The sequence below is a fragment of the Garra rufa genome, chromosome 18 (genome assembly GCF_049309525.1).
Source record: "Garra rufa chromosome 18, GarRuf1.0, whole genome shotgun sequence".
Lineage (NCBI taxonomy): Eukaryota > Metazoa > Chordata > Actinopteri > Cypriniformes > Cyprinidae > Garra > Garra rufa.
This window is the reverse complement of record NC_133378.1, coordinates 31,962,762-31,977,761: the sequence shown is the minus strand read 5'-3', so window position 1 is coordinate 31,977,761 and position 15,000 is coordinate 31,962,762. Positions and strand designations below refer to the sequence as shown.

Below are 15,000 nucleotides of genomic sequence, written 5' to 3'. Positions count from 1 at the left end.
TGGAGGAGATTCTGGACGAGATTTTTCTTCCCTTTCCCCCCTCCGTTCCTTTCCATCATTGTGTTTTCTCTGTCAGTCTCTCGTTCTCTCTCTCCGGTCATTTATCTGAGCTGAAGGTAATGTTGTAAAGCAGAGTCTGATACCATCAGCCTGTTCTGTTCATCTCCTGGGTCCTGAGCTGTGGCGCTCAGAGAGAGAGAGAGAGCGACTTTAGGCCTCTTGTCTCCTCTTTTATACACCCATCTTCACTGCTTCATTTGATTTCCTTTCCTCTACATCTTTTCCAACAAATTTGTGCGCAAAATCTACTTGCCCACAAACATATAGTCGCTTTTGTTTATGAGTCTTAAAGGTACAGTTTAGCCAAATAATGAGCATTCTGTTGTCATTTACTCACTCTCATGATGTGCTTACTTCTGTGGAACACAACAGAAGATCATTTGAAGAACGTTTCAACTGTATTCATCCATACAATAATGAGTCAATGAGGTCCCAAATGGCATTGAACCCTATTGACTTTCATTGTGTGGACAAAAAAGATGGTATTTTTCAAAAACTGACATTCAGTGGAAGAAAAAATATCAAACAGGTTTGGATCAACATAAGGGTGAGTAATTGATGACTATTTTCATTTTTAAGTGAACTATCCCTTTAAGGTTTTTACATACACTAGAAAAGGGCTGGATATCACAAACTACACAGTTAATGCTGTAGTTATATTTTCACCCAGATTCCAAATGTAAATTATTTAATTAGTTAATAAAATAGAAAAAAAATATTTATTTGAAGTATTTGTAAATTAGATTAACTATATATTAGTATATGTTCATATAAAATATGGCTATTTTGCATATGGTTATTAGCAAAATAAAATAAAATAAAATAAAATAAAATAAAATTAAAATTAAAATTAAAATTAAAATTAAAATTAAATAAAATAAACACAAGAGCAAATTATTTTTGGCATCACAAAGAAAAAAAACATTAACCAAGGTTAACAAATGCTGTAAAAGTACTGTTACTGTAGTTCTTATAGTTTTTTTTGTAGTTTTTATAAAATGTGAGCAATTTATTTTTGATATCACATTTGATGCACCAATATTAAACAGCTTTTATAGCATTATTAATCTAGGACAATGATTTATAATAAACTATTGTTTACTATTTTTTCTATGACAAATTAACATGAAAGTATGTTAAAAATGTATTATAAATTAGCATTTTGTGTCCTTTTTGAAGATTTACCCCCCATAATTGCAAGATAATGAGCAAATAATTAAAAATGAGCATTAATCAAGATTAATTTAGTTTAGATTGATTTAGTTCATGCTAGGCATCGTAGTAACTAGTGTTGACATATAAAACCTTTTGTAAAATTGTAAAATGTTACTAATTTTTTATCTGCATCTTAGTATATCCATCGTTTTTCAATATGTCAAAGTAAAAATAAATGACTAGAAAGCTGAGACGTGATATACGTTATGATTAATAACATTGCAATCAGGATATGACTGGATCACTATTAAAAAAGCGAATCTGCTTCATCACTCACAATCTCTCTTAAGAACTTCACTTCTGTCCAGTTCACATCTCTTCTACAGACACACACATCTGCAGGGATCTCAATGGACGGCTATAAGACCAACCCAAACTCAGATAATAAGTTCTTCCTCATCAGTATCAACCGGCTAATGCTCAATAATGTTCTTCCTTCTCAGCACATCTCATCCTAAGCTCTATATCCTTTGTTTACTCAATCGATTGAGTCAGGACTGCCCGCTTCCCTGTGCGTCCCAACACACCGTCGTGTTTTATTAACCCGTCTTCTCTATTGTCTTAAGCAGAGAGACAAAGGATCGAATTGATCAATCTCAGGCAAACACAATCAGCTCCCCCTCCCTAATCATACTACATCAGCCATCTGCCCACTGTGAGCCTGGGATTCCACCTGCCAGCTGTTGCCTCCAATCTACCTGGCACGCGCTTGACCTCCAACGAACGGCGCTGACGAACGCCACTTGCTTTGAGAAAAGTGAACAATTACAATCACGATCTTGTACGTCTATTTTTGTGCCATGCAAATCTTAAAACGTTTGGCTTTTATTTAAATATAAATTTCAATTGGAAAAAAAAGCATTTGAATTTGACTGATAAAACAATAGTGTTCAACAAGCATTCAGACACTTACAGGCTTCACTTAATTATATGAGGAATTGACTATATATTTACAAAATAAATATGCAAAAAATAATCTTATTTTTGTAATAATCTTACAATACTGTTGCCTTTTATTTTTTGAAAATGGCTTAAAAAAGTGAATATAGTTCAAGGGTCTAGCGCAGCGGTTCCCAACCGGGGGGTCGCGACCCACTAGGGGGCCTCAGTGATCTTCCAGGGGGGCCGTGAGATATCTTAAAGGAACACTCCACTTTTTTTGGAAATAGGCTCATTCTCCAACTCCCCCCGAGTTAATAAGTTGAGTTTTACCGTTTTGAAATCCATTCAGCCGTTCTCCTGTTCTGGCGATATCACTTTTAGCATAGCTTAGCATAGATCATTGAATCCTATTAGACCAGTAGCATCGCGTTCAAAAATGACCAACGAGTTTCGATATTTGTCCTATTTAAAACTTGACTCTTCTGCAGTTATATTGTGTACTAAGACCGGTGGAAATGCAAAGCTTCAATTTTCTAGGCTGATAAGATTAGGAACTACACTTCCATTCCGGCGTAATAGTCAAGGAAGTTTGCTGCCGTAATAAGGCTGAAGCAGGAGCAGTAATACCACGCAGCACATGTGCAAATGCTAAACTAGCTGGGAACTCATTTCTGATAATACTCCGCCTGCTTCGGCTATATTACGGCAGCAAACTTCCTTGACTATTACGCCGGAATGGAAGTGTAGTTCCTAATCTTATCAGCCTAGAAACTCGCAGCTTTGCATTTCCACTGGTCTTAGTACACGATATAACTACAGAAGAGTCAAGTTTTAAATACAACAAATATGGAAACTCATTGGTCATTTTTGAACGTGATGCTATTGGTCTAATAGGATTCAATGATCTATGCTAAGCTATGCTAAAAGTGATATCGCCAGAACAGGAGAACGGCTGAATGGATTTCAAAACGGTAAAAATCAACTTATTAACTCGGGGGGAGTTGGAGAATGAGCCTATTTCCAAAAAAAGTGGAATGTTCCTTTAAATTTAATTTAATTTAAATTTAATTTAAATATTATCCTATAATTGTTTAATTTCATTATTAATGTGCTAAATGAGAATAATAAAAGCACAGCCTCTCTCGTGTTCTGTGATTGATTGCTTCAGACTTGGCGCAGCAAGCCTCATCGTTAAATACAGACTGAATGACGGCTCAAAACTTCCAAACGCTGTACGCAAACTACTGTTACATCTCTCGGCTGCATGCATGAAGCAAACCGTCGTGCTAATGTTAAGGTAAAAACGATTAGTGTCATAATAACGAACTTGCGCATGCCTAATGTATAACACTCGTGTATATCAGAGTCGTGCATGAGACACGCATAAGTCTGCTATTGATTCACAAACTATGCGCGCTCTCGGGGCTCTGATCCCTATTGTATTTTTGCGTGAAATTTCAAACATTTGCCAAATTAATGTGAGTGTTTTATAATGGATGCTCACCCATAGAAGAGGAGTGAGGCTCGGTGTTTATGAGCATCAGGCGCGCACTGACAGAGTTCACTGATCCCGTCTTCGTCGAACCTTCACGTCGATGTGTGTCAACAGATTTAGAATGTATTTGCTGTATTTTGAATTATTGTATTAATTTTTTAATGGATACAAACAGTAGCTATTCAGTCAGTCAAGTTCAAAGGGATAGGTTTAGTGGTCTTTTTAGTTTTTAGTTTAGTGATCTCCCTGTTGTACGGCAGGTTCACTTTTTTAAGTAAAAGTACTCTTAAGTTGTAAAGAATGTCTGAATTAAAATAATTTTAAAAGTTAGAATTGAGCAGAGGTATTCTTTAAAGATTATAAGGTATATTTAAATTTTAATTTAAAGTTTGAATTTTGAGTTTTTTTATAACATGCAATAGAAGAATAATAAGGCAAAACAAATGTTTTGGTTAATACAAAAAGGTTTAAAAATAAATACCTTTTTCTTTACTGCGGAAGTACAGTATAAGAATGTAGCATAGTGGGGGCCTTGCAAAATTGGCCGGAGAAGGAGGGGGGCCCTGGAGTAAAAAAGGTTGGGAACCCCTGGTCTAGCGTCATTTTTATATATTTTTTTATATAAATAAGCAACAATGGACAAAATAAGCTTAAAAGAATCTTGACAATATTGTTACATTTTATTAAAAAATTGCTCAAAAAATGTAATATAGTTTAAAGGTCTAGTGTAATTTTAATATTTTTTAATATAAATAAGTAAAATTTGATAAAAATATGCAAAAAAATATCTTAATACTGTTAAAATGTATTTAAAAATGATAATCTTGATTATATTGTTACAATTTATCTAAAAATAGCTCCAAAAATTTAATAGATTTCAAAAGCCTAGCATTATTTAAAAAAAATAAATATAAATAAGCAAAAATGTACAAAATAAGCAAAAAATAATTTTAACAATATTGTTATATTTTATTTAAAAATAGCTCAAAAATGTGAATATAGTTCAAAGGTCTAGTGTAATTTTAATATTTGTTATATAAATAAGCAAAAATTGACAAAAGCAAAAAACTAATCTTGACAATATTGTAAATTTTTTTTAATGGCTCAAAAAAGTGAATATAGTTCAAAGGTCTAGCATAATTTTAATATTTTTATTACAAATTAGATAAAACTGACAAAATAAGCAGAAATAATCTTGACAATATTGTTAAAATTTATTTAAAAATGGCTCAAAAAAGTGAATATAGTTCAAAGGTCTAGCGTAATTTTAATATTTTAAATATAAATAAGCAAAAATTTAGCCATTTTTGTATCAAATTGAAACCTGCAAGGAACCTGCAAGGACTTCATAATTGAAATAATAAAAATTAAATAAAATAAATTCACACACTTTTATGATTGTCTTCAATATTCAACACTTTTAACACTCTATTATGATGTAAATTCCCAAAAGCAACATGTTAGTATCAATTTTAGCAAAAAGCAACCTGATTATGTAACGTGTTTCTCCCTAACACTGCCACTGGCCTTAAATTGCATTTCTCAGAATCAGTGCTCTTGTGGCAAAGCAAACCATTTGAATCCCTCTGAATTCAACAGAAGCGGTTAGTCAGCGTCATAATGAACCATTCAGATGGAAAAGTTTCTGCGGCGTGAATGAAAAGAACGGCAGGGGCTTTGGCGGGTGATTCATATCCGACCTGCCGTCTGGCACCTCAGCCAAAGCGTTCAAACGCGGAAGTCCTTGGAATGTTCCGGGACCGATTCAGCCGGAGCCCATTGACGAACAGTCATTTAATCTGTAAGGAGTGACTCTGTGAATGACTAAAACAATAGTGACTCTTGATCTATGCCAAAGCCTGTCATTCTAAACATGCTCCTACTTCTGGTAATGGAACTCTCACGCAGGGCTACACAGCACTCATGCTAAAATCACTGCACGCTAAGTAACTGATAATTGCTGGCATTTAATGGTGTAATTGCAGTGGGATCTTAACACGGCTGTAATTGCGGCTCTCATTAGGAGTGACAGGCTGTCTGAATACCCAGCAGCACAGAACCAAACCCGGCGTGGTTCCGTCACAGGCATAAACCACGGATGACCAGGGAAAAGTGAGGAAAACCACCTTTCTTAAAACTTTAACTGACATAGATATGACCTGCTGCTATCTAATATAGCTACATAAACAGAATGATTTCAGGAAGTACTTAATGTATTTAAACCACAATATTTGAATTTCGAAAAAGTAACAACTTTCTAATTGATTCTTCTGAGAACAAAGGGGTTCTTTTTTGAGACTGCTCTTTTTAGTAAATGATGGAGGTTTTTAAGCTTAAAGAACACAAAAGCACCAAAACAATATCATAAAAGTAGTTCAAATGACTAATTTGCTATATTCAGTGTTTTTGAAGTCACAACAGAGCAAACTGTGTCATTATTTAAAAATTCTGCACTTTAAAGAAGCAGTGCATGAATGAATCACTGTTTGTGTTGAATCTTTTCAGTGAATCAGTTGATTCAATTCACAGAAGTTCAACTTACTGATTCAAAGATTCAGTTGCAGCGGTTAACAGTTCACTGAAGGAAAAGAATATCAGTGAAAACTGACTTAATTTTCAGCCTTAACTGACAGATGACCTACTGCTATCTAACATTGTTAAAGAAAATCAGCTACATAAAGACTGATTTCAGGAAGTATTTAATGTATTTAAACCACAACATTTGAATTTCAAATAAAGTAACAACTTTCTAATTGATTCTTCTGAGAACAAATGCTCTTTTATATAGTAAATTATGGAGGGTTTAAAGCTTCATAAAAGACACAAAAGCACCATAATAGTATCATTAAAGTAGTTCAAACTACTCATTTGCTATGTTCAGTGTTTTTGAAGTGTGAGGAACAGAGCAAACTTTGTCATTATTTAAAAATTCTGCACTTTAAAGAAGCAGTGCATGAATGAATCACTATTTGAGTTGGATCTTTTCAGTGAATCAGTTGATTCAATTCACAGAAGTTCAACTTATTGATTCAAAGATTCAGTTGAAGCCATTAACGGCTCACTGAATGGAAAGAATATCAGTGAAAACTGACTTAATTTTTAGCTTTAAAGGTCCCATATCGTACACATTTCTGGAGGTTTATTTTATTTGTTGATGTCCTTAAGAATATATATTTGCGGTATAAGTGCCAAAATCCATCTCAATATATTTTTACAGCTCCTTTTTTAGGAGCTCTGTCAAAAACAGGTCGATTTTGGCCCATCTAATTAATATTCATGAGCCTCTCTTCTGATTGGCCTGTTGTTTTCTGAGTGACGCACAACCAGGCCAATCACAGGTAACTACGGTCATGTATGCTGTAAGCGTAAGCGAGCTCAGAGCAATAGAGAGAGCTGATACTCAACAGGATATTTTAGAATGATCATTAATGTTTTTTCTTTTACAAACACAGAATGCAGTAGGCTACATAACTGTTGCTTTAGTAAAGCCCCTTTCACAATGCGCGCTGATTCTGGAAAATTACGGGAACTGTGTGAACCAAAGCCAGAACCTAAAGGCAGTGTTGTAGTAATGATGCACGTTATCAAACGACTCTTCACAACGAAAAATAATGTTACGTGCAAAGTGGAATGAAGCAGCGATCATCAGGCAGAGCCAGCTCCTCACTATCAGCGCTGAAGCACAGTTTGTTCAGGTTAGTTTCAGTTTAGTGAAACGTACACGTCGCATTACATCTCACATCCAAACGTCACATGTCTTTATGGTTTGTGTGTAAAGCACGCACAGATCCCGGAAAACAACTGTGAATGAACCAAATTAAACAATTCCGGAACAAATCGTGGGACACATTATCCGTGTATTTACCGGAATCGCTGTGTGAAAGAGGCTGAAGTTGACGTGCCGCTGGTCTCTTATATTAACGTTGTTCTGAAGCCTGTGTAATGATCGTAGCTTGACATCTATCGACTGAACAGGGTTTTCTCCACTTGTTTTCCTGTTGTTGTTGCTCAATGGAATGGATGCGTTGTTGTCTGGGGGTTTGACAAAAGGAGGGTGGGACGTTGGTTGGTGACTGAAGGCGGTGACTTGAGTCGATCGGACGTCACATCGTTACGGAAGTCACAGCTGCTCGTGAAAATGAACAGCTACTTTAAGCAGGCTGTGTGCAGTTTACTGTGAATTGACTGTTTTGAAACTCATATGGTAGTTAGATAGCCCCTAGACCTTAGTTATCATGAAAAAAGCCAGGAAATTTTGATTTTGACGATATGGGACCTTTAACTGACCTACTGCTATCTACTATTGTTACAGAACATCAGCTACATAAACAGATTGACTTCAGGAAGTATTTAATGTATTTAAACCACAACATTTGAATTTTGAATAAAGTAACAACTTTCTAATTGATTCTTCTGAGAGCAAAGGGGTTCTTTTTAAGACTGCTCTTTTTTTAGTAAATTATGGAGGGTTTTAAGACTCAAAAAAGACATAAAAGCACCATAACAGTATCATAAAAGTAGTTTAAATGACTAATTTGCTATATTCAGTGTTTGTGAAGTCACTTTATGTGAGGAACAGAGCAAACTTAGTCATTATTGAAAAATTCTGCACTTTAAAGAAGCAGTGCATGAATGAATCACTGTTTGAGTTGGATCTTTTCAGTGAATCAGTTGATTCAATTCACAGAAGTTCAACTTACTGATTCAAAGATTCAGTTGCAGCGGTTAACAGTTCACTGAAGGAAAAGAATATCAGTGAAAACTGACTTAATTTTCAGCCTTAACTGACAGATGACCTACTGCTATCTAATATTGTTAAAGAAAATCAGCTACATAAAGACTGATTTCAGGAAGTATTTAATGTATTTAAACCACAACATTTGAATTTCAAATGAAGTAACAACTTTCTAATTGATTCTTCTGAGAACAAATGGGTTGTTTTTAAAGACTGCTCTTTTTTAGTAAATTATGGAGGTTTTTAAGCTTCAAAAAAGACAAAAGCACCGAAACAGTATCATTAAAGTAGTTCAAATCACTAAATTGCTATATTCAGTGTTTCTGAAGTCACTTCATGTGAGGAACAGAGCAAACTTTGTCATTATTGAAAAATTCTGCACTTTAAAGAAGTAGTGCATGAAAGAATCACTGTTTGAGTTGGATATTTTCAGTGAATCAGTTGATTCAATTCAAAGAAATTCAACTTATTGATTCAAAGATTCAGTTGCAGCAGATAACAGCTCACTGAATGGAAAGAATATCAGTAAAAATTGACTTAATTTTCAGTCTTTTCATTACCTAAAGTTATCATATGACTTCAAAAGACTTTGATTAACAAAAGATGAACAAAGATCTTACGGGTTTAGGACAAAATAAGGGTTAGTAAACGATGACAGAGTTTTCATTTTTGCCTGAGCTATCCCTTTAAGCAACCACTAAAGCACCTGTATTCCTTCCACCTTTCTTAGCAAAATTAGAAGAGAACATGTCGCTTATCAGCCGGCTGTTTTTCGCTCTCGTTGACTGTTAAAGTTAACATCACTCTGGCTGATGCTTCCAGCTAGCAGAGACAGAGGAATAGCTCCTCATCAGTGACGCGCCAATCGCTGTTGATTTGAAACGGCTGCGACAGCAAACAGTCGATAAAGTCTTTAGCGAGACAGCTCTCTGCAAACTCTTAGCCGTGTAATTAGCTCCCCCTCTGTAACACCAGGAATCTCAACACAAAAGAGAAAGAGGCTGCGTCCTATAACGGCCATCAATAAGGCATGGTGAGAAGTGTCACAGTGCCGTCAAATACCCGAGCTTCCTCGCTCTGCCACTAATGACTGCCTTTGCAAAGCAGTCTGTTAAAACGATAACAAGTGGCACGTGTTTCATCAGGCCCTAATGGTCCACCAGTGCCTGCCCAGTGCCTGATGGGATTTTTGACAGCCAGACAAAATGTTGATTGGCCAAAAGGTAATGAGGGGGAAGGCTCGTGTCAGCAGCGCTGTAAGAAAATGGCCGGCTATTTGGACTAGCAGTTTTTTCCCACCAATAATGGCCCTTAAACAACTCACAGAGATGTGACGATTTAAGGAGTCACGGCTTATCAGAATGACTTTCGGTCCATTTGCCTGCAGCGCAGGGCCACTGGCCCATGTGATCATAAAATACACATGACACTCTCTACAGTATGTTTGGCTGGAAATTCTTTCCAATAAAAGAAAATCCCCAATGAGATCCCATTAGCATCTCAATTGTTTCTTCTAGACGGCAATGCAATCACATGTAGAGCAAATTAAAGCTTTTAAATTAAACTCTCCTATTCCAGCACTCTCATGCGTCTCTTGAGACTGCAACCAAAAGTTAGAAAAAGATAAATTAATAAATAAATGTATACACTGCTATTTAAAGGTTTGGCCTTGATATAACACTTTGAAGAAGTTTTATATGCTTACCAAGGCTGCATGTATTTGTTAATTGTTACAGGGTTAGTTCACACAAAAATGAAAATTAGCCCATTATTTACTCATCCTCAAGGCATCCTAGATGTATATGACTTCCTTCTTTTAGACAAATGCAATCAGAGTTATATTAAAAATTGTTCTGGCTCCTTCAAGCTTTATAATGCAATTGGCAGGTGTTTGTCTTCATCAATCCAAAAAAGTCCAATAAAGCACATCCATCCATAATAAACACAACGTCATCCGCTCTGAGCTGCTTTCATGTCCAACTGTTAGCGCAAGCTAAATTAAAGTGATTATTCTGTTTTAAATATGTATATTTTTTTTTTTACAAGAACGCATCGATTCACTACAGGAGACCTTTATTTACCCCTGGGAGCCGTGTGATGCACTTTTTATTATTGATGTGGATGCGCTTTATTGGACTTGTTCTGGGCTGATGAAGAGAAACAACCGCACATTGCAATAAAAAGCTGGAAGGAACCAGAACAATTTTCAATATAACTCCGATTGCATTTGCAAAGAAAGTCATACACACCTAGGATGCCTTGAGGATGAGTAAACAATGGGCTAATAATGAGTTTTCTATTGTAATATATTTAAAAAGGGAATTTATTCCTGTGATGCAAAGCTGAACTTTCAGCATCATTTCTTCAGTTTTCAATGTCACACGATCCTTCAGAAATCATTCTAATATGCTGATTTGCTGCTCAAGAAACATTTATTATCATCAGTGTTGAAAACAGTTGTGCTGCTTAATAATTTTGTGGAATCTGTGATACTTTAAGGATTCTATGATGAATAAAAAGTAAAACAACAACAACAACATAATAGATCTTTTCTGACTTTCTAAATGTCTTTATTTAATGTGTTCTTGATTAATAAAAGAATTAATTTCTTAAACAAAAATATTACTGATCCCAAACTTTAAACAGTAGTGTATATGTATATATAAAAAACTTACCTAGATCTAATTAAACCAACTAACAAGTTGCAAACAAATATTGTCTGGTTTGACCTTGTTTTAGAGTTTAAAGGTATAGTTCACCCAAAAATAAAAAATCTGTTATTAATTACTCACCCTCATGTCATTCCGAACCTGTAAGACCTTTGTTCATCTTCCGAACAAAAATTAAGGTATTTTTAATAAAATACGAGCTTACTGGCCCTGCATAGACAGCAACACAACTACTACGAAACTACCAGAAAGGTAGTGCAGACATTGTTAAAACAACTTGCGTTTTGGTACTTTAATGAACGCACGTTGAAGACTGACATGGAAGAGAAGAAATTGATGAATAAAGTCATTATTTTTGTTGCCTTTGTGCACAAAAAGTATTAACATAGCTTTATAACATTACAGTTGAACCACTGATCTCCCATGGACTTTTTTAAAGATGCCCTTACTAGCTTTCTGGGCCTTGAACGTGTCAGCTGCGCAGAACGACATGAAGGTGATTCATTAATGACAGAATTAAAATTTTTGGGTGACCAAACCCTTTGTTTTTAGCAAAGAAGTAACAGATGAAATACAGCTAAAAACTCCATTACTTGTCCTGAGCTATGAAAGAGCAACCTATGGGAAACAAACACGGAACAAAAACACCCAAATCGCCAAATAACAAGGGTTTAAACTTACCATAGTCTTCTGACACTGTATGCTAGTGCTGTTGAAGCGCAGCGCAGTGACACTGTACTCCTTCCCTTGAATATAGAAGATACACTCGTAGTTCCTTTGTCCAGACTGAGGCTGCGGAAGATTCCGGGCCAACAAGGTGATGGGCTTCATGACACCAACAGGGATGTAGATCTGAGTGGACGGCAAGATCTGAGGACACTCCTGCAAAACCAAAAAGACAAAAGAGAAATTTTAATTTTTGAATATTTTAAAGCCTCCGAAATTTCACATCTGTGAGGTGAAAAAACATACATCTAATCACTTCATTCATGTTTATCCACCTTTTTCTTCAACGCAGAAGCCGCTATAGGGCAGTAAATAGTAAAACTGTTTGTACTACAAACCAGTGTGTTCATAATTAAGATAATACATTAAAATACATGGTAAGACACACCAATTTGCAATATCAAGCAGCAAAACGAGCTCTTTTGTACAGCTAGAAATAGCTGGCGGCAGATGGGACCGGAAGCTAAACTTATACAATTTATAAATGACCACACCCACTCTTATAGGAAGAAAAAGGTGGATAGCACACACGATAGATTGCATATACCACAGTTTATTTTTGTCATGCGGCTGGAAATACGAAAAATGACACCACATGAAACTACTCTACACAAAACATAATGACTTGCTATTATAGTTTTGAGAGATTCAAATAACAGCACTGAGGTGCATCTAAAGAAGATCAAAAACACTTTTGATCTTACTACTCGAGTAAATGTGGCTATTCAGACATGGCTGCCCCTTCAGTGATGCCGCTAAAGCAAGAGCGAGTGAAGGCGAGGATATGAAGGATGCGAGGAGGACTTCAAGGCCATCGCCACCGTTGTCATGCCAACAGATTGGAAAACCAGGGCACAGAGCAAGATGCAATTAAGCGTTTTGAGGGCGTGTGCCATTTTAAAGACTTGGCATCGGCACCCGAGTTATGATGCCAACTGTGCACTTTAACTAGGCAGCAGCAGAACCACGGGCACAAGATCTTACCCGGGAAGACCTCTCTTCAGATGCAGATACTCTACGTCTAGTATTTGGCATTAGTGTACTTGTATGAACAATTCAAAATGATAATTTTCTGCTGTAATAAATAAATAAATAAAAACAAGGCAGAGAGAAATGGCATAGTGAGGTGGCAGCTGGATTTGCCCACATACACACATCTCATGCGCAACATATAAAACGCAAGCAAAAAAAAAGAAGCAGTACATGATAGAAGGATACAGCTAGATCAAAGCATCAACCTTTCTATTGATGCTTTGATGCAGAAAGAGGAAAAAAACTTGTGGTACCATGGTGCATCAGTTGGATGAGGGAATCTCACAAAACCAGAGAACATGGTGTCAAATTTCAATACATAAAATTATTTTGTATGATAAAGTGTTAAATTGTAAAACTAAACATTTACAGTGATTCATTTAATACTATAATTTTAATATCTGTTTAAAAATTATAGAACAATGGGATTATTGAGAAATTCTTCAATACAGTGAAAGTATTCATAACCCTTATTTTTTTTTTTTTCACATTTTATGTTATGTTGCTGCCTTATGTTAAACTACTTTAAATTACTTTTTTCCCACATCAATCTACACTCCCTACTCCATAACGGCAAAGCAAAAAATAGGCTTTTAACATTTGTGCAAATTTATTAAAAATAAAAAAACTGAAAAGATCCCGTTGCATAAGTATTCATACCCTTTTCTGGGACACTCGAAATTTAGCTCAGAAGCATTCATATTGCTTCTAGACGTTACTACACTTGGAGTGGAGTTAAACTGTGGCAAATTCATTTGAATGAGTATGATTTAGAAAGGCACACACCTCTCAGAAAAGGTCTAACAGCTGTAAATGCATATCAGAGCAAAAACCAAGCCCTGAGGTCAAGATAACTGCCTGTAGAGCTCAGTGACAGACTTGCGTTAAGGCAATGATCTAGGGAAGAGTTCAGAAAAAAAATCTGCTGCATTGAAGATTCACAGAAGCATGTAGCCTCCATTATCCATAATGGAAGACGATTGGAACAACTAGGACTCTAGAAAATGTCTGCCAGCCCCCATCCAAGCTGACAGAGCTTGAGAGGTGAAAAGGTGAGGCAAAGAATGGCAGATAATTGCCAAATGCAGATGTGCAAAGCTTGTCACATCATACCCAAAAAGACTTGAGGCTGTAAAGGTGCTTTAACTATGTACTGAGTTAAGGGTATGAATACTTATGCAATGTACTTATTTCAGTGTTTTATTTTAAATAAATTTGTAAAATTTGCAAATCTGGTTTTTGCTTTATCATTATTATGGTGTATGGAGTGTAAATTGATGTGGGGGAAAACTAATTTAAAGCAGTTTAACATAATGCTGCAAAACAAAATGTGAAAAAAATGAAGGGGTATGAATACTTTTGCAAGGCACTGTACGTCATAGTATTTATTTCAAACAATACATGCCCAAAAAACATTTGCAGGTGGTGAACGAAAGATGCAACCCAGGGTAGATCTTCCCATGATCCATCCAATCAGAGCCTGCTAAAACGTCTGAACTTGTTACCCTCATTTCCTATTTACCCTGCCTGTGGTTCTAATTGAATGGGAGGAGTACGGAACACCAGCGGCGTTATTAAAATCTACCGGAGATATGAGCTAGCTCTGCCACGGCGAGGGCTCTGTAAACAAACCTGATGGGAAAGCCACATGCGGCTCGGTGACTCTGCAGAGTTCCATTGGGCTGCTGGTTTAATTGCCTCGGGCGGCAGTCTCCTTATTAATACTGTGCTGTGCTCTCGATTCGGTTGTGACTGAATAAATAGACTGTGATGCAGTCACCCCCCCACCCTCAGTAGAGCGAGCCTGTGTTAGTGTTCAATTACTGTGTGGTACACAAAGGTGAGGGTTTCACAGCTAATGAAAAGGTGCAATTTGTTCAGAGTCAATAAAGGCCTGTATGCTGAGCACAGAGAGCCCTTATCAGTTTCCTAAGAACGCAGCACACAAACCCAAAACTATATGTTCACAGGTTTAAAAGCAAACATGTTTACGCTGCCGGTAACAGTCAGTTACGGTCAGAATGATGTCTGCATGCTAAATACTTACATGCTACATCTATCTATCTATTTATCTGTGTTTATAAACATAGATCTGCTATAAATGTTATATAAATACACAAATATGAATTTATTATATTAATACTAAAAAAAAGTAAATTAGTGTGTGCATATATTTGATGTGTATG

General features: G+C 36.0%; 1 protein-coding gene across 1 annotated transcript in view; it reads right to left on the bottom strand.

Moving 5' to 3' along the window:
• Positions 1-15,000, bottom strand: part of plxna1a (plexin A1a) — a 275,583-nt gene that overhangs the window by 124,460 nt on the left and 136,123 nt on the right. Inside the window, exon 9 of the mRNA XM_073822714.1 lies at positions 11,738-11,938. Within this exon, the coding sequence (XP_073678815.1) occupies positions 11,738-11,938 (201 nt within the window). The remainder of the gene's footprint in view (positions 1-11,737; positions 11,939-15,000) is intronic.